This window comes from Hippoglossus stenolepis, chromosome 2 (assembly GCF_022539355.2).
Source record: "Hippoglossus stenolepis isolate QCI-W04-F060 chromosome 2, HSTE1.2, whole genome shotgun sequence".
Classification (NCBI taxonomy): Eukaryota; Metazoa; Chordata; class Actinopteri; order Pleuronectiformes; family Pleuronectidae; genus Hippoglossus; species Hippoglossus stenolepis.
Window position 1 is genome coordinate 22,608,789 of NC_061484.1, and position 20,509 is coordinate 22,629,297.

At 40.4% G+C, this 20,509-nt stretch overlaps 2 protein-coding genes across 2 annotated transcripts; one reads left to right on the plus strand and one right to left on the minus strand.

The window, feature by feature from the left end:
* Window positions 1-1,160: 1,160 nt before the first annotated feature.
* On the minus strand, window positions 1,161-6,748 carry uchl1 (ubiquitin carboxyl-terminal esterase L1 (ubiquitin thiolesterase)). Its single transcript, XM_035176979.2, has 9 exons — window positions 6,594-6,748; window positions 6,481-6,492; window positions 5,979-6,107; window positions 4,248-4,389; window positions 3,888-3,973; window positions 3,333-3,380; window positions 2,881-2,950; window positions 2,726-2,784; window positions 1,161-2,238 (listed from the first exon to the last, which is right to left on the minus strand). The coding sequence occupies exons 1-9, from the start codon at window positions 6,624-6,626 to the stop codon at window positions 2,155-2,157; spliced, it is 663 nt and encodes a 220-aa protein (XP_035032870.1). The 5' UTR covers window positions 6,627-6,748; the 3' UTR covers window positions 1,161-2,154.
* Window positions 6,749-11,333: 4,585 nt separating this feature from the next.
* On the plus strand, window positions 11,334-20,183 carry anxa5b (annexin A5b). The gene is made up of 13 exons (XM_035176970.2): window positions 11,334-11,491; window positions 11,746-11,793; window positions 15,641-15,725; window positions 16,155-16,249; window positions 17,375-17,488; window positions 17,585-17,675; window positions 17,846-17,925; window positions 18,013-18,063; window positions 18,385-18,478; window positions 18,568-18,663; window positions 18,775-18,833; window positions 19,627-19,749; window positions 19,848-20,183. Exons 2-13 carry the CDS (start codon window positions 11,791-11,793, stop codon window positions 19,908-19,910), a joined length of 954 nt encoding a protein of 317 aa, XP_035032861.1. The 5' UTR covers window positions 11,334-11,491; window positions 11,746-11,790; the 3' UTR covers window positions 19,911-20,183.
* The last annotated feature ends 326 nt before the right edge of the window (window positions 20,184-20,509 follow it).

Sequence of the window (20,509 nt, forward strand, 5' to 3'; positions counted from 1 at the left end):
AAATTCTGATGGAGAATTAATACTCTTATTGATTTAAATATTTGTTGGCTTCACAGTCGTATGAGAGTCCGATCCAGAATGTTAAACCCTCCAGATTAATAAAACTTGAAAACTGCCCTCCATGTTCCCGGCCTGTATGCCCCCATTTTGAAATTCACATTGTTTGTCTGCTGTTTGCTCCCAGTTACCGATTACAAACCAAAATCAATGGCTTAGCAGTCGTCTATAATCAGTGCAGTTGATAACAGTGGCAGACACAATGGGGTTGAGTGTTGACGGCGTCTGCTCTTTCCTATTGGATGCAAATGCGACCTTTTCAAATGGCAGGTCAAACCATTATTTTCTGTGCGTGTTACTTTATTGAATCGACTGGATGAAGGGAAAGAGTTCACGCCAAGTCAAAGACACAACAAAGGGATAGCAGCAGTTCTGTCCACAGCCCTTATCCACCAAATACTGTCCTTTGGTTCTGTTTGAGTAAAGACGTCAGTAGGATCCTGTATCGGAGACGTGTTGGCCGTGATTAGCTTCACAAAGCTCTCTGTCACACTCCCCTGGTCTTTCACAGTCATTTAATACACCTCACATCACGCTGTGCCTGCTCTTTTCACAACAAAAAGCAAGTTCTTGTGTCGGTATCCACAGTGACGAGCTGAATCCCCACATCGACAACTCCTCTGTCCTCCTCCTGTTTCAGCCGCTCAGAAGCTGAAACGTGTCCAAGGGCAGTCGGGACGAGCCTCAGGATATTAACCACTTCATCCCCTCATGTGACAGAAAGTATGAATGGGTGTCAGGTGAAGTGCACACACTGGTCCCAGTCAAGAGAAGAACATAGGTGTTAAAACAAGAGTCAGAAGAAACGTTGAGGGCTGCAGTTGAAGATTATTTTCATCATCAATTGATCTGATCAAGTAAAATGTTTAAATATGTCATTAATGTCTTAGAGCTCATAGTGAACAGTCCAAAACCTAAATATATTGAATTGGTCATTATACGACACTGATCGCAACATATGAAAAATAAAGTAAAATTTTAGAAGTTGGACAATATCCTGATCGTATTTGAACAAAAGGTTTATGATTGTTGAACCAAAATAGTTGCCAATTAATTTGTTTTGATAACAAAAATCATTACAGAAACAACAAATGACACTTAGAGAGTTTCTTAGTTGCTTTATTGAATTCCCACAACTGCATCACCACCAGAACTACAGCAACACAGCATTTGGAAAGTGCAGAACTTAAAACAACTTAAACACAAGAGACATACAGAGCTAATCACCTCTCACACACTAAACACTTTGTTGTCCCTTCATGGGAAGTTTTGTATTTCCTGTGAAAACTTGCACAGTGATGGTGCATTTGACTTTTGACCATTTGTGGACTGTTAACCTAAAAAAAACATTTTCAGATCGTGAAATTGACTTGGCAGTGACCTCAATTTTACAATTACAATCCAGTGACCTAAACATTCTGAGATCCAGCCCCTGTCGCTTGAAACTCAAAACTACTTGAAGAGAGAACAGTTTTTCAGAGAAATGTCAGAGTGACTCGAGAACGTGATGTAGAAGGTCTCGTTCGTGCTCTGAACAATGGTTAAATTATTCCCACGGATCCAATTGGGCTCTTCTGAGGAATGTCAGATCCTCACAGATTCAACCTCACAGCAACTGAAGGCATTCAGACAAACGGGGCAAAAAATGTCCCTACACAAGGTTACTGCCTTTAACTTCTAACCTTTATTGGCACAAAAGGTATCAGTCTTTCAAGTGTGATAGATGCACCAAGGATTGCACAGAAAAACTTGCAGAACCCAACATAACATAAACACACAAGCAGCGCGACAAGTTGTACAATTTTCACTGCTAAATAATATCACAAATAGGAACATTTGGAGCAGCTTGTATCAGTTAGTGTCGGCAGAACAAAAGGATTCGATTGTGTTTGTGTGATTGTGTGTGCGTATGCTAAGGAATGCTTTGTTCATGAGATGAGTGCAGTATGTGGAAACAATATGTGCTTTATAGTGCATAGTGCCTGCAGATGTATGTGAGTGCAGGTCACTGTGGGTGCCTGCTGATTGTGTTTGCCATGTGAACACTTCAAGACATTTTGGTTTTTTAACGATTTGGTTCCGTTTCCGACCAAATATCTAACTCTGACAAAGAGCCACGGCAGAGAAACGGACTTCACCTTTCTCTCTCTCCACGAATCCACGGCACATTTTGGCTGCATCCTGGAGACAATTCAGGAGAAGAAACCAAAAAAAAAAACACACAAGGAAATTAGAGGTCTACATATCTGCTGTATAATGCAGTTGTGAAATGGAAAGATTCAACGTCTGACAACTGACATCACTCATCACAGACGACAGATGTCATGCGTTTATAGAAGCTCCAAAAGCAGTCACCAAAATATCACCAGATTATGATAACATTTGGTCAAATATGAATGAATTGATTTTATTATATTTGGGTTTTGCCAACACTTCCCAAGACTTAGCAGCAGAACTATGAAGGTAGGACGTAGAGAGGTATCTTTACTTTTATTTAAGGATTTCAGTTGTTTGTTTTCCTTTAAATGAGTCCAATGAATCAACATGACATTTGATACTCTATTTTTATTACTCATGTACATGGCGCCATCTTATGGTAGCTTGATGTTACAACCTAAAAGACACGGGTCACAGATACATCTACACGTCCGTCCATACGTTTACATACCGTGATGAAGGATTCATCTTTGGTGTCTCCGTGCTTCACTGCTCCGGTCATTCTCCCATCTTAAAAAAAAGAATCAGATATTTTAGAATACAAGGACTGCGCCATCACAAGTAAAAACACATACAGGAATCTGCATGACGTATACATGTGCTTACCAAATTCATAAAGTTGTCCCTTTACATTGACAAAGGTGATGAAGTGGAAGTTGACTTTGTCGGCTTCAGGCTGTGAAAGTTAAAATATGTGGGAATATTATACTGAGTAAACAGTGCGATACAATAAAAGATTCAGAGAAGACAAACACTGGAAAGCAAGTTGTTACCGTCAACACCACATCTGCTTTAAATACAAGTCTATCATGTACTATGTCCATGCATGGAATATTAAAAGAGAGGGAACATGCATATGGACAGACACAGAGGTGAATTTGAAAATCAACTTTTATCTAATACATATAATTCAGAGTAGTTATAAATAAAGTGTATGGAAACACACCACAGAGTCATATGAGTCGGTCCAACAGATGTTGAGTGGACCTGCTGTTGTTTGAACACACTATAAGATATCAGCCATTAGTAGCTGTAGATGATAAAGGGAAGTATCTTACCCTGCACTGGCCCTGCACTGCAGCCTCATTGTGAGCATCACAGATCGCCTGGGAAAAAAAGGGTCAGAACATCTCAGTTAATACTGCTGGAACAGATCAGTTCAAATATACATTCAAAGACATTTTAATAGCAACCCCACAGATCAGGAATGCAGTGAGGAAAACAAAAGTTTCAAAAGACTTTTTAAATGGCAAAACTGTTTATCAAACTGCCTTTGCAAGGGACAAGGATTTAGCAGTGACTAGCGCCACCAAGTGTCGATACCATCACATGCAATTTCTGCAACTTTACAAGAGATTTGAGAAACTTGAGATCTGTTTATGGTTTAGTTCCGTTTTTAACTAATTTAATGACCTGCTTTGGCATTTATTCTATATTTTGTGCATATCTTATATTATGATTTAAAACAGTTACCACAAGCACAAATCAATAAAAAAAAAACAGGCATGATTTGATGGAGCTTTGGTGATTTAATATCAAACTTTATCCTCTGCTGATCAAATTTGCTGTTTATTCTTGTCTTTTACATTTAACAGTCCATAACGCAGCGTTACCTGGTTCTTCTCCAGATGCTTGGCACGATCATCAGCAGACATGTTTGCAGTCTCGTCCAGAAATTTCTTCAGGGCAGAGTCAGTGTCTGAAAACAAATTAAAAACGCACACAATTCAGTAAATGCTTGTGTGTGTGCATCACATTTCCTAAAGGCTGTGTAAAGGAAATTCTGATATTTAAAAAAAACAAACATATTATGCATGTTGGTAGCATGTGAAAAACAGAATATCATTTCTGTTAGATTTTAAGCTGTGGGAATGAAAGGTGCAGGTATGAACAACATTGTTCTTGTTGTGTGAATAAACATTGTTTGGATGTTCTCACATTATTGGACCATTATGCCTTTCCCATCCACTCACCAAAAGTCAGTTTGCTCTTGTTGTTGGCCACAGCGTGCAGCAGGGCGATGGTGCCACAGGAATTAACTATTGTCTGCTTCAGGAAATAAACCTCAGAGTCTCCAGCCACCTTGTCTGCCTGCTGCTTTCTGAAAGACTCGTGCTGTCATGCACACAGATAAAAAAAAAAACACACACACACACAGAGAGCATGTTCATTATCATCTGCCACTTAAAATGTGCACGTGAATGAAGAACAGGACTGGAAAGCACATCCAGGAAAACCAATAACAGGTTGACAATTACTCGTATGATTTATTTATGAAGCCAAAACGAAACATATCTAGTAAGATGATCTGCTTGTCTCTACTCTGTAGTAAATATGTCTGACTATTTTCTGGATTAATCGAATCTTTGTTTGGTCAATAGAACATGAGAAACCAGTTTAAATGCCCATCGCAATTTCCCATCAGACCAAGGTGACATCATCAAGTGTCTTGTTTCATATGACACAGTAAGATATTTGAGACAATATTAAAAGGATGGCACGGTGGTGCAGTGGTTTGCACTGACGCCTCACAGCCGTTCTGTGGGGAGTTTGCATGTTGTCCCTGTGACTGCGTGAGTTAGGTTAGTTAGAGACCATATTGTCTGTAGGTGTGAATGTGAGTGAGAATGGGTGAGTTGGGCCTGTGATGAGTTCGGGAGGATGGATGGTTGAAGACTAGTTTGTCTAAAAGTGTGTCTATAACGTGCCTGGAATGGTGGTGGTGAGGGTTTGCACTTAAAATGTACTTCTTTACTATTATTTATGTGAATGCACAGTCTGCACTTTGTTCCTAATCATGATATTCAGTATCATCTGAGGATTGGAATGATGTGGTTTGGCATCATGGGATTCCTTTGCCTTGGGGCTCCCAGAAAGTCCCTTTGAAATGCTCTACATAATAATATATTTCCCTGTATTGCCAGTTAGAATATAGATATTGTTTTCACACAGGAAAGGGATCAGTGTGTACTTTCATCCATATTGGGAGCTAAAAAAAAATAATACAGTAAACTCCACTAAAGCTGATTTTCAATGCATGAAGGTTCCCAGTTTGGATCTTTGTGTGGAGTTTGCCATGTTCTCCCTGCGTTATCATGGATTTTCTCTCGGCACTCCCACAGTCCAAAGACATGAACAATGGGGTTAGGTTAGTTGGAAACTAAATTGAGAGTGAATGGTTATTTGCCTTGTGATGGGATTAGCTCCAGCCTCCGTGCGACCGTCAAATCATGAGCGTTAATAATAGAATAATAATAATAGATAATAGAAGGATTATTGACCATTAACATCTTGTGACTTTATTTTGTTGCAGGTGGACATTTGTGTAAAAGTAACTATTTTAATTTAAATTATCCTTCAAGTTCAAAAATCTAATATTTAGGTCATTAACAAGAGCATGGATGGATGGACAATGAATGAATGAAATACTTAATACATATACAATATATTTTTTAATTTTGCAGAACAACTGATGATATGATTCATTCAGGGTTTAATGAATAAGTTTGACTTGATTATTAGATTTCTCATCGATTAAAAAAAAGAAAGGAGCCAAGCATCTGCTGAATCATGTCCTCCTCATCCCAGCTCCCCTCTCCGTGCCCTCCCTGCATCCCAGCCTCACCCCACCCAGCACAGCCTGTAGCACTGGCTCACCCCACCCTCCTCTTCCTCCTCCTCCTCCTCCTCATCATGGTTCCTACCTGTTGTGTCAGAGGGAAGAGCAGCATCAGGGCACAGCATGGCTCGGGCACGGCGGACAGTTGCTCCCCCTCGAGCCCCAGCACGTCCACGAAGCGCCAGCTCTCACCTGCACCGAGCTTGCACATCATCTGAAACCCGGGGGGAGACACACGCTTTCACTGGGATGTCAGACATTTTGAGGGGGTTCACGGCGGCGCCATGTGTCTGGGCGTGTTTGAAAAAAAGATGCTGCGTCGCGCTGCTGGTCCAGCGGGGCGGACCACACCCTTCAGCCCAGACACGGGGGGATGCTGCCGCGCATTGATTTAAAGGAAATAAACCGCTCCTTCTCCTGTTGGTTTAATTTTATTTTTCCACCATTTTAAAACACACGGACATCTTCACTAACACCACATTGATATCATAGCTGCTGCTGCGTAGCGAGCCGGCGTCGTCTCCCTCCAACTAGCTAGCTAACTGTGAAACTTACCCGCCAGCCGTCGCCATTGTTTTGTTACCCACCTTGTTCAGCATCTGAAAGAGACACAGAACAGCAGGTGAGTGACCGATGGAGGGAAAAAAGTTTAAACAGATTTAAAAAAAAAAGAAACGAGTTGTCTCCCCCACACACGCACCTCCGGGTTGATCTCCATCGCGTTCCACTCCATGGTTCTAGCCGTGTTTCGGGGGTGACTCAGCGGGGTCGAGGTGGACTCTTCTGCCGGTGCTCGGTTCTGATAGATGAAGTTACACCGTGTTCACTTTATGTGGCCCCGGCTCGTACCATCTCACCGGCAGACGCGGGGGTGGGCGCCGCTCAAATTACCGCTGGTGCGCAGATTTGGATTGAGCAGGTGTCCGGGAATATTAAAAACACATCAAGGTTTTTCATTCTACACGTTTTGCTTTATAGTGGGACTGAATACATATCATTGTTTCTATGTTTTTGAAGACTGTGTTTATTATTTTTCACCATAATGTCAAAATGTTGGAAGAACATGATATACATTCAATATACATACACTCTCTCTCTCTCTCTCTCTCTCTCTCTCTCTCTCTCTCTCTCTCTCTCTCATATACATACACATATATACAGTACATATAAGCACACATACATACATATGCACCCATACATATACACAAAAAGGAAGAAAAAAAAGAGACAAAGCAGAAAAGAATAAGATAAAAATATAAAGAATAATAATACTTATAATAATAATAGTAATGAAACAGACACATGTATATAAGTCTTTATTTCTTCCTTGAAATGTTTTTTTAATGTATCTATTGTATAAAAGTACATTAAAGTTAAATCACGCCACTAAATGTGAGATCACTCCAGTTTCATTCTTTCCAGAAAGTGAGGTGTGTCTCATTACTCTCCATCAACCTCGTGTATATAAAGATGGACTGAATAAAAGTAAGTAAAGATGGACGACATCACAGCTCCAGTGAAAGTGAAGCCAAAGCCTCCCACGTAGCCCCCTGGTGGCGGTGCAGGTCATAAACCCTCCTACGCGTTAAGGCTGATTCATGCTTCTGTGTCGTTACACCACCAAAACGCTAGTGGTGGTAGAGTTTCTATGCTGGTGTTGGTGTCTTATGGTCGTCTCTGTTTACTTTAGAGCAATGGCGAATGTTACTAAGAGGATCATGTTGAAGTTGGAGCTGATAAGAGCTGCAACAAAGAAGAAAAAAAAACCTTGTGCAGACCAATCACAGCATAGAGGACTATGCTGATAGATTAGCTAATAGGACATGAGCCAATCTAAAAAGTCAAAGTACACAGGAAATACATTTCTCTTGTAGATGGATTCTGTCATTTTAGGTAGTTATCTTATCACACTGGTGTTTGTCCTAGTGCAAATTTTTCAGGTAAATTTGGTTTTAATTAGTTATTTGATGCTATAGAAACTGGGTGAAACTTCATGACTGACGGCTGAGACTGACTCACGATTGGTCGAGCGTGTGTATCGAGGGTCTGGAGCCAACACTGGGCGAGGGTACACCCTGGACAGGTGGCCAGCGTATCGCAGGGCTGACCTGTAGCACTCAGAGAAAACTCATGCAAACGGGGACAACATGCAAACTCCAAACAGAAAACTAGGTTTCGAAAACAAAAAACTTGTTGGTGTGAGGTGACAGTTTTAACCACTGGACCGCTGAGCCACCAGTCTTCTACCAAACCTCTCAAATTAAAAAGCGTTGTCATTTTTGCCTCATGATCACAATCAGTTGTTTTTATATGGAGCTGAATAACACAGTGAACTGGTATGACTCATTGTTTTCTCAGTAGCTTGTGTGAACTGAGCTTTTACTCTCAAGGTAAAAAAAGGAACTTCATGTTAAACACCTTTCAATGATTCATATATGGACATACGTTCTCAATATAACTGCAGTGTGTGCTTGGGAGTCGTCATGTCTATTAATGTAGTTTGTGGTTTTGATGATTTTCCCTCTCTCTTCCTCTTGGTGGCACTATAGCCTCTACCATAGGTTTCAGTCTGATGGCTGTAACATGAACAGTGATGATAGCAACTGAAGTAGCATTAATACATTATACAACACTTGTTTTATATTTAACTTTTTCATTTAATTTATGTTAAATCAGTTTTTCTTGTTTTTGTTTTCTGTACTTTCGTATTGATGCATGCTGGACATTCTCAGAAAGAGGATGTGGTCTTCGGTTCCTCACAAGAATTTAATTGCAACACCTTTTCTGTTGTTAGTATTAAAAATTGAAGGATGAATTCAGGTTTACTAGACTATTACTCACATCTTTCTTTGTCAGAACAGTAACAAATACCTCAGGGACTATATTCCATAATAACATGTGGTATATTAAATGTGTCACTGGGCTTTTTAAAGAAAACTTTAACATAAATACAAGTAGCAGAAAAACTAACACACATGTGTTATTCATGCAGGCTGGAGGGTGAAGTCAGTGGCAGTTCGTGTTTGTGTGTGTTCATTGAAAACAGTGAGACTTTGTGTGCTGGTGGCTTCATAGGTCAGAGTGATACGTGTGGCGGGTAATTTATTCTGTTTGTGTCTATTTGTTGATTTGTTAATCTGAGAGAAGGAGACAAACGACATGAGAACTCTGGTAAAAACAACATTATTGGTGTCCATAAACGTAATAAGAATTATGGTCCTCAGAAGAAAAGGGAAAAAAATATATTCACCTGTGAACCACAGAGCGTAGTTGTGTATTTTTGTGTATTTGTCTCACTCTGTGTGCTGTTAGCTTTGCTGCTTCAGGTTTATCTTCAAGAATCTAAATGCTACACATGCAGAAAGTGATGATGCACTGTGACTTATGACCGCTTCCTCAAAACATACAGTTTGTGAGTGTTCAGTAATCTCTGTGCCTTTGAATATTTTAAATACTTCTGTATTGTAGCATAATGTTTGAAATATCTTGAACATCTGGAAATAATACAGATCATGCTTCAGAAGAGCGTTTCAAATTTCACTTAAAACTGGTCTGTGCTTTTGTTTCACTGGAAAAACCAAATCAAACACAAATATATTATAATATATATATTATTATGATATTATTTAAAGCAGAGCAATTTCATACTGTATGTACTGACAGCAGTTCAGAGGTCATCTTCAGTGCTCTTTCAAAATAAAAGATTATCCATCCATCCAAAACATCTGTCTCTTCTTTAAAGTGAATTGAATGTTTGAATAAGTCTACATTTTTCACCAGAATACATAATTATCTATATGTGTATTTTATTTTAAATATTGCAACCCACACCGTGTGCGTGTGCGTGTGTTTAGTCTCTTTGTTAGAATCGATCTGCAGCTCTCGGTTGGTGATTCATTGACCTGGCATGAAGATTCCATACGTGCCAAAGCAAAAGGCAAGACAAGGGCTCACATTCATGGCAGAAACAATTCAAATCAATTCCACATATTTCTATTGTGACCGTCTTTATTGAACAGATCTACTTTTTGCAATTGTCACAAAAGTTTCGGGTTTCAGTCTCCACCTGACGTCAAAGCCTGATGTCAACTAGTCAACTAGAGTATCTGGCCAGTTTCTGACTAACACATCAAATATTTATTCATTTGTTTGTTTGTTTAATATTTAATCATTATGTCTATGTATTATTGGCACATAAGCCTTATTTTGAACTTTAAACTGCACCTTGTTTACAAACTAACCTAGTGATGTGTCCTGGCCGCTGGTTGTCAGTCACAGATTATAGCCTCACGGTGAAGTTCAGTTTAACCTTAACATGTAAACACTGGTCGTCCTTTGGTGACAGAAACAGAAACAACCCAGTGGTTTGGAAAAAAATACTGTTTGGTGCAGGGTCCAGTAATTTCATCCATATCCTAGCCTTGACCTAAACTTTATCATAACTACTTCAGCTTTTTACATCTGGAGTATTTTCCTTGTTGTCTTTAACTTGTGGGCATTAGTGCAGCATAACAGACATTCCTGTTGTCAAGTGCTCTGATGTACTGACATATAAAGCTGCACTAATCAATAATTCCATATTAACAATGGATCTAATAACATGTGTAATGTGAAAGAGGTTCCTTGTATTGACAAACACACAGATAATTATCTCCCCACTTTGCAGCTCCACTCAGCTCTGTGGAACATTTTTATTTTATCATCTTTCAGCTGTCTGCTTTGATTCAGTCTTTATCATCAACTTTGAGTCTGACTGCAGCTTCTGCTTTCAACAACACAACAACAACAACATCATTCTCATGATTTTACGACTCTACTCTCGTACATTTACGGCTTTTTTCTTGTAACATTTCAACGTTATTCTTGTAAATATATATATATTATATTATATATTATATTATATATATAATATATATATATATATTATATATATTATTATATATATATATATTACCACTGTATTAGTATAACTTTATTCTTATATTTTATAACTTAATATGACTTAACTCTCATAATATCACAACTTTATTCTCATGGATTCACGACTTTCTAATTTCTCATGATATTCTCACTGTATTCTCGTAATATTATCACTTAATTCTTAGTTAATAAATCTTTATAACCTTTTTCTCTTAATATGACTTAACGCTCATAATATTTTCGACTTTATTCTTGTAAATGATATAACCACTGTATTCTCGTATCACTTAATTCTTGTACATTTTTACAACTTTTTTATATATATATATTTTATATTACTTAACACTCATAATATTACGACTTTGTCCTTGAAATTTAGGGCTATTTTTCTATATTTTTCCCCTGTAAGTGGCCCCAATACTCTATCGTGCTTTTTCTTTCTGCAGCTGTAAAAACTTTTTACATCATCGACACTTCCAATCAAAAACAGCATTTCCCAGAGTGCACTGGGAGCAGGGCTGTTCCATGGACTCTTACCGGGGTGTGGCTGACACACACACGCTCAGCTGAGGGTTTTTCTTGCTGGAGCTTCTCTCTCCGTCCTCCTTCTCCTCCTCTCCTCCATCTCCACCGGGTCTCTCTGTGTCCGCTGCCCGAGCCTCGTCTCTCAGCTCCGCGGTAAGTTCCTCACCTCAGCGGGGGGCAGCGTCTGTAACTTGCGGGGGGAATGTGAGAGCAGCGTGGGCCAGGTGAGCGGGGACAGCCGGGGTCGTACCTGGGGTTTCACCTGGGGACCGAGGAGGAAGTTTGACAGACAGAAGAAGAAGAAGAAGACACAGCGGAGAACTTGATTAAAACTGATGAAGAACCAGTTTAAGTTTCTACTAAAGTTTTCATTTCATCACCGGTTAAAGCTTTTCTCTCTTCAACAGATCTTCTTCCTCATCTTCTTCAATAAACCGTCAAGACTTTTCAAAATGGTGAGTCTGCTCCACTTCTCTTAAGTATCTTTTTTAAAAGCTTTTAACACAAAGAAAAGCGTCAAACTTCACTTTAAACCTACAACTAAAGTCACAATTCCTCCAATAGTCTGGGTCAAAATCCGTTATTTATGCTAATGTGTGACTCAGAGTGGTTTTTACATCTGGACACAAAGACAACGCCCACTTTATTCCCCATTATATAAAGCCCAGTTTAGATCTGACTTCAGGACAAGTCAGGGACACAGATAAAGAGTTTATTTATTCACTCTTGATAAACTTCAGACATGTTTCCTAAGTCACTGTTGTTTAATCAGTGGCAGCAGATACGTTGAATTGTAGCCACTATGTACATGCGGCTGAATAAGTCGTCTAACTGTCTCTCTGTGTGTTTAAACTAAGAATTTACTCTTAAACAAATACAACTTTGTGTGAATGGACTTGTGTTGCTATGTTTGTGATAAGACCAGTTTCAGTTATTGTAACGAGGCCACTTGAAAATACCGTTTGAGGAGGAAACCCTATTTTTAAGGAATGATTAGGTTTTGAGTAAAGGAGGAGTTTTAGTGTTAAGTTGTTTGGGGCTAATAATAACAGCGAGGGTCCGTACGAGTATAGAAAGACTGTGTGTGTACTTGTATTTTTGTTAGTATCATTTTCAGTTTAGAACTTATGAGAGAGGACATTTTGGTCAATCCTCACTTGTTCAAGAGTTGAGGGTTATGGTTGGAATTAAGTTAAGGTCAGGCATTTAGTTATACTGGTTAAGGTAAGTAGGTCAGTAAGGGGCTAGGCAATGCAGTATGTCAATGAGTGTCCTCACTAAGATACTAAGAACAAGAAAGTGTGTGTGTGTGTGTACTTGTACTTGAGGATCATTTTCAGTTTAGATCTTCTGGTTTGAGGACATGTTGGTCGATCCTCACTTTTTCAAGAGTTGAGGGTTATGGTTAGAAGTAAGTTAACGTCAAGGTCAGGCATTTAGTTATACTGGTTAAGGTAAGTAGGTCAGGAAGGGGCTAGGGAATGCATTAAGTGTCCTCACTAAGATACTAAGCACAAGAAAATGTGTGTGTGTGTGTGTGTGTGTGCAAAGAGGTTTCATTTGGGGGAAGTTGGAAAGTTTGGTGTATGAGTCACATGGGCTCTGTTCCATTCGGGTGCGTCTCTGCGTCTCTGCGTCTCTCCACCTCTCCGTCTGTTTCAGAAAACCATTTCCACATCTCGCCTGCAGTTTGAATTCACCCTCCCATTCCTTTCTTAAAGGGGAAACAGCTCTTTCTTCCCCCCTACTCGTCAGGGTGGAGTCGGTTTGCCACCATGAAAATTGTGGTCATCGACATGATAACAGTCAGACGTGATGATGTCACAGTTTACTCTGAAGTTATAAACCAAACTCACGAGTCTGTTTCCAAGGGCGGATGTTGTGTATTCCTTTGTGTTACAGAGCTCCATTGTTTTCCAAAACTGTTCAAAACAAATCGCTGACCACACATTTGCTCTCTGTGATATTATTAATAGACACTGTGGTTTCTTTTGAGTCAATCCCACGTAATCTACTCTGTCCCGGAGCTGTAAATACTCACTTGCATTTGTATGCATTTGCATCACATTAGTCAAATGCGCCATTTACTGTTGTTTGAGTAGCATTTGCTTAAAAAACACAGAGCCCAGTTGTTTGAGGAAGTTACTACACTTAGAATAATGTGCAATAACATACTCGTGACATATTTGAAAGATCCAAGTCTTCAGTAAGCAAAAAAACTCGGCTTGGAAGCAGGGCTGCAGCCATGAATTCAGTAATACTGGGGTCATAAGTTCAAGCAGCCTCCCGAATTTAAAAGGACTCAGAATAGAACAGATTAGAATAGATTTTAGATCATAGAATAGAATTAATTTCAGTTTTGTTGTACATAATACAAGAAATTAAGAGTGCTACTCCTTATTGGCAAGTACAAGTTAAATAAAAGTAAAACATCACAATAATAATAGAGGAAACAAAGGAACGTGAGCTACATGAACATGGAACTGAAAAAGAACACAATGTACAAGCAGTTAACACAAACCAATGTAAAATACAAATAACAATAAAGTGCAGTTCACAGTAGTTATTGCAGTGTAAAATAAATATATAGTGAGGAGCGTTTCGTTTTGTATATTTATTGAGATTATGAATCGTGGCCTCAGGAAAGAAACTGTTCAGGAGTCAGAGTCCGTGGTCTGAGTTTTTAATGACCTGCCGCGTCTGGCTGAGGCTTTTACAGGTTGTGGCCGGCGTCAGAAAAGTCTTGACAGTGTCTGAACTGATCAAATCCTGTGCTTTTGAATTTTGAAATAAAGAAATGACACAGGAAGTTATCTCAGGAAGTGTAATCAGGAAGTGTTGAGAGACAAACTAACACATTGTTGACTCTGGGTTTATTACGGGATTAGTTCTTCAATCTGTTGGTTATATCCACAAGCTCTACAATATGGGCCGTTAACCATAAAATAGATTTTATGACAATATGACAGGCGACTTCTGTTTATACAAGCTTGACTACATGGATTGTGCCCAGTCTCCATGGTAACGTCGGCCCATAAACGTAGGAGGGGAGCGATAAGACCTGTGTGGGGCCAGTGTCACTGTCTGTGCTTTAAATTTACTTCCGCCTGTGTTCAACATGCTGGGATCATACTGGCCCCCGACTCTGCCTCGGTCATGTGCGAACTCGTCCTAAACGACTCAACCTGTCAACTGTAGGAGCCAAAGTGGCGTCATGCATTCCGCTGGATGGGATCAGCGCTGTCTAAATATCTCCCTGTTTGTCCATTGATTCGATTTTAGTTTACCTTGTGCTGAAGAGTGTGTTTATTAAAAAAACTGCAGCTTTTCTTCTTCCTGCAGAGAAACACAGAGTCCCGGTTGTTAACAGGCAGCTTGTTTTCTGGACTCGCCACATGTTTTTCCAGGGTCGGAATTCCACAGACATTCCCGTGGTTTTTCCTCTCTAAACATCTCTGAAGCAGCTGCAATGATCACAGCCTGAAACGCTCACTAAAATCCATTTTAACGTTAATGTTCTTTCAGCCTTATCAGATTCTCACAGTCTTTAGTGTCGGTCAGTTCGCTGTTTTGAAATATTTGATCCATACTCAGGGAAATGATTAGTCAAGGAATCAATGACTCCATTCACACTGGGATTTACAATGCGGCTCATATCCAGATTGTATCCAGAGTTCTGTTAATATTTATAGAGTTAATAGAGTTAATAGAGTTAATATTTGTCTCCGGTGAGATTCGATCGATATTTCACATCCTCCTCTCTCCTTCCGTCTTCAGTGCACACACCCATAGAAAGCCGTCCACTAAATACGCCTGATTTTCTTTTATTTTTAATCAAGATTCATGAATTATTCTCTGGGAAAGTGGTTGAAAATGCAAAGGGGGGAAATAGACGCCTTATTTCGTAATTATGTAAAAATGCTGGATCTGTTCCTTTGTCCAGATTCATCATTTCATACTCTTTGTTGTAAAGCACTTTGTACAAATAAAGTTATTGTTTGACGTTTTTCTGCTGAGGTTGCAGACAAGGCAAGGATCATGAGGACTCTGACCACTAATGTTGCTTAAAGATGATGTAATCTGTGTTTACAATGACTCGTCATGTGTTCATATAGTTGTCAACTTGCATGATGTGTTATTCTAGAAGTTCCTTGAGAAGCTTTGTGCTGTAGTATCTGTATATTACAGCTTGGGGAATACTTTGAATGTATTTAACTTAGTGGAGAGGATCAAGATTTAGTGCAGCTGCTCCTGACAAGACCTCTAACTTTGGAAAATCTGTCCACATCTCCCGTGTTGCAGGCCAGCAGAGGAACCGTGAAAGCCAGCGGCAACTTCAACGCCAGCGCTGATGCTGAGGTCCTGCACAAAGCCATGAAAGGGCTGGGTAAGATGATGCGTGTGTGTGTTGTGTGTGTGTGTGTGTGTGTGTGTGTGTGTCTGCTGTCAGCAAAATGTTATCTGATATGCTGAAGCCACGTCAGTCGGTAGTATTCCTCCGACAGACCAATGGCAGAGTGTTATGTGGGGAGTTCCTCTCTGAACAATCAGTGTAGTAATCCCTGGTGCCTGCGTGGAGCTCCACCCACGCAGCGGTGACTCATAAACACATGAGCAGGGAGCAGAAACCGGAGCCGCTTCGCTGTGAGTCAGAACGCTGTCCTGCACCGAAGGCCGTGATTACGTGGTTGAAACACTTGTAATCAAGAGCTGATCCGGTCAGAGTGTGTGGATTGTCATGGAACACGTATGTCTCATTAGAACAGTTGTAAACACTGGCAGCTTGCCTGAGTAACCATGGTTCTTGTTGCCGTAGGGACTGATGAGGATGCCATCGTGCAGCTGTTGGTGGCTCGCAGCAACGCCCAGAGGCAGCAGATCAAGACCATGTACAAAACTCTGTTTGGAAAGGTGGGAGCGCCGTGTGATCACATGACCACACATCACAACATCACAGCTGCAGTTTGAAGGCCTCATAAAAACAATATGCTATAGAATAGATGAAAGCAACAAGAAGACAGCATCACGTAAAAGCAGTAATTACATATATAAAGAATAGGAACAATAAAAAGAAGAAGACCACATTCCATAAAGATGGTTCCGACCACATTTAAAGACATGATGCTTATCCCTGTTCCAAACTGTCCTATTTCTCTCCTGCTAAATCCCACTGGCCTCCGAAACCCTCTCTTAGTATTGGTTACGTCTTTGGGTTCTTCATACAAGGTTTTTACACAGCATCTTTGATTCTATTTGCATGTATTCCAATCTGTGCACATGTTGGGCTCTAAACATGAAACAGTACAAAAAGGGAAAGTAAATCACGCCACTAGAGGGCCACTCCGCCGAAGCTAACGCCCTATCTCGCCATGTTAAAGAAAAAACTAAGCAAAAATTCCAGGATCCGCCCTGTTTATCAGGATCTGCGCCAAAATTGAAATAATTCTTCCTTGTGTCAGGACCCACCCCTCCACCAAGTTTCATGGAAATCGATTCTGTAGCTTCTGAGTGATCCTGATGACAAACAAACCACAATAGAAACATAAACTCGTCGGTGGAGGGAACAACAAAGAAAAGAGTTACTGAAACAAAATGATCTTCAACTAGTGAATAGTATTCCACCACTGACTGTTATATAAGAGACCCACAGTTCTACTGTAGACAATTATGTCAGTTTAAGTTTGTAAGTTAGCGAAGCATAACATTTTTTTTACTGAAGGTTACGTGAATTATTTCTTGGCCCGATTCAACGAGCCTGACATGACGTGCTGATTAGAGGCAGATTTTGCTGACAGAGCGGTGCTGGCTATTTTATTCGCTCACCTCTGTTTCCACTCTGCTGCCAGATGTGTGGAGGGGATCTTGTGAGCTGACAGAGGAAGCTGCCGTAGACCCAGAAGTCTGTAATGAGGAGAATAGAAATAACACCAGTTAACACTGTGTAATGTCCCCCAGGTCTGAAGGTTGTCCTCCTCGCAGGACGAATTTATAGGATGTTCTTCATGAACCAAAACTTATCATGTTTCTTTACGACAGGATCTGGTCAGTGACCTGAAGGGGGAGCTGGGGGGCAAATTTGAGTCCCTGATCGTGGGTCTGATGTCTGCACCCCTCGCCTATGATGTAACATCGATTCGCAATGCCATCAAGGTAGGTGCTGCAGCAGCTGCCAGATGTGGACGGAGACTTTAGCAGCTGGAGAGTGGATTTGTGAGGTCTGTGACATTTCCCCTCTTTGACCTCCAGGGAGCAGGAACGGACGAGAAGGTGCTGGTGGAGATCATCGGCTCCAGAACGGCTCAGCAGGTGAAGGAGATCTCGGCTGCTTACAGACAGGGTAACACACACACACACACACACACACACACACACACACACACACACACACACACACACACACACACACACACACACACACACACTCACACACAGGCGTGTTAAAGAAAGAAATGTAGGAAACTTTTCCAAGATGAAGACAATATGTGTGTCGATGTGTGTTTCCCTCAGAGTATGATGACGACCTGGAGGAGGACGTATCTGGGGACACTTCAGGTCACTTCAAGAGACTTCTGGTCATTCTGCTGCAGGTAAAACTCTCCCCTCTTCTTCCTCTTCTTCTTCCTCTGCTTTTTTCTCTTCCTCTTCCCTAACATTTTGTTTTCCTCTCTCCTCAGTCCAACAGGCAGAAGGGGATCCAGCAGGGAGAGATTGAGAACGATGCTCAGGTGAGTCAGCTGTTATTTCCTTCTCCTCACCATCAATGGTGTCTTTGTCTTTTAGTCTGAGAGTGTGAGTGTCACATGAGTAGCTTTGAGCAGGATGCTCAAAGAGTGTTTATTGTGCGTTTATTGTGTGTTGGAGGAGGGCATGGCAGTTTGGATGAATGATGTTGTGGCACCCTCTAGTGGAAGGAGCAAGTAGAAACTCCCTTAAAATCTCTGTTTACAAGGAATTAGTAAATTATGCAATGAAATAAATATTAAATTGATTTTAAATAGGTGTAGTTGTGAGTCTTACAGTGTGATGTGTATTCTGTGTGGTTCTAGGCCCTCTTCAAGGCCGGAGAGCAGAAGTTTGGCACCGATGAGCAGTCGTTCGTCACCATCCTGGGCAACCGCAGCGCCGAACATCTAAGAAAAGGTGCGTGTGTGTTTTTATTTGGAATTTAAAGTCTTTTTGCTGAAAACATCACATAATAATCAGACAAACTTTGAACACGTGTGTTTCAGTGTTTGACGCCTACATGAAGCTGTCTGGATACGAGATGGAGGAGACCATCCAGAAGGAAACGTCTGGAGGCCTGAGAGACCTGCTCCTCGCCGTGGGTACGAAACAAGTCCTCCCTGCCGACTGGTTCTGTCCTGGTTTCCTCTGAAACTGTGGTGACTTATAACAAAAAACAATTTTAAAATTTCGTTTCTATTTTTCCTCTGAAGTGAAGTGTGCCCGAAGCGTTCCAGTCTATTTTGCTGAGACTCTGTACTACGCCATGAAGGTAAGACAACAAACAGCTGAGGAGGTTAAGAACGACAATGTCTGAATGGCTCGACAAGTACATTTATATAAATCCCTCTATGTTTAACATTATCCTAAAAAACTAAATGATATTGGTTGTAATGACAAATTATAATGTCAGCTACAGTGCTGCTTTTATTCAGAGGATAAAACACAGAAAGTTACATTTTCTTCATGTAGATTTAGCAGGTATGTGAATATTCATCATTCATTCATTCAGTCATTATGAAATTGAACTTAATAATAATAATACATGGGCCATGATCTGAATCCAGGCCCAGAATGTTAGAGGATTTTTAAACATTTTCACTTTTTTCTCATTAACTACATCACATCCCTGAATTATTTAATAATGCAATTCGATGCATTTAGTTGCAGATCAATTTCTGAACCTGGTCTATAAATAAAGTATTGTGCAGCATTGGTAGAACATTGGGAAAACTGTGAAAATGCCCAATCTCACAATGTTAAAGAAAGTGAAAAAGAGAAAATGCTGGATCTGCCCCCTGATTCGGATCCGCACCAAAATGTATTGGGTTCTTCCCTGACCCCGACCACATCCTTCCACCAAGTTTCATGATAACCTTTCTCAAATTCTTGTGTAATCTTGCTTAAAAACAAACAAAACAATCAGGGGTGAAAACATAACCTCCTTGGTTTAGGTAATTACATGTTGAATGTAGAGAGTCGGTCCTTGTTAATAACAAATCCTGCTGTTAAACATGTTTATTATTTTATTTATGAGACATATTCTAATGGTGTGTGTGTTGCAGGGTGCTGGTACTGACGACGACACGCTGATCAGGGTGATGGTGACTCGCAGTGAGGTGGACTTGTTGGACGTCAGGTCTGAGTTCAGGAGGTTGTTCGCCTGCTCTCTGCATTCAATGATCAAGGTATAAAGATCAATAAATCACTCACACACACGTTTTTACACCACTTATGACTCCTCTCCCCCTTTCTGACTTTCACTGCCTGTGTGTGTTTGTAACAGGGAGATACCGGCGGCGACTACCGTAAGGCCCTTCTGTTGCTCTGCGGCGGAGATGACGCATAACCACGGCAACAGGCAACAATAGGAACCACACCTGAAGGGCCTCTTCTCTCCAGCTTTGTTCTGTGTGAGACTCGGCCCATCAGGTCCTTAAACTATGATTCTAATTGAATGGTCGTTAACATTTTGTTCATGTCACATTAATGCAGCTTCTGGTCGACTAATATTTCCCTATCATGTTTTATCATTTAGCATTTCATCAAAGTGTATACATTTCTTTTGTTACACGTTGTATGGCACAACCAATATGCAACAATAAACTTTTCATGTCATGTAGTCAAACTGTTTTATTTTTGTTTCTGTCCTGCAGCCGGTGTTGTTTATAGTGGACATGCACTGGTCTCTCATGGCCACTAGAGGGAGCTGTCTAGAGATAAGCGGCTTCAACAGAGCTGAGCATCTCAAAAACACCCACACTAACATTCCAGATACTTGTACTTTTATCAAGTATTTTGATTCTATGCTGCACTTCTACTCCAGTACATTTAGGAGAAAATGATGCAGATTTAGATTGTAAATGCATAAATGATGCTATATTAGAGAGTTAAACCCTGCTCGACCAGTAAAAACATTTAAAAGCTCCAAACACATCTGTATATATA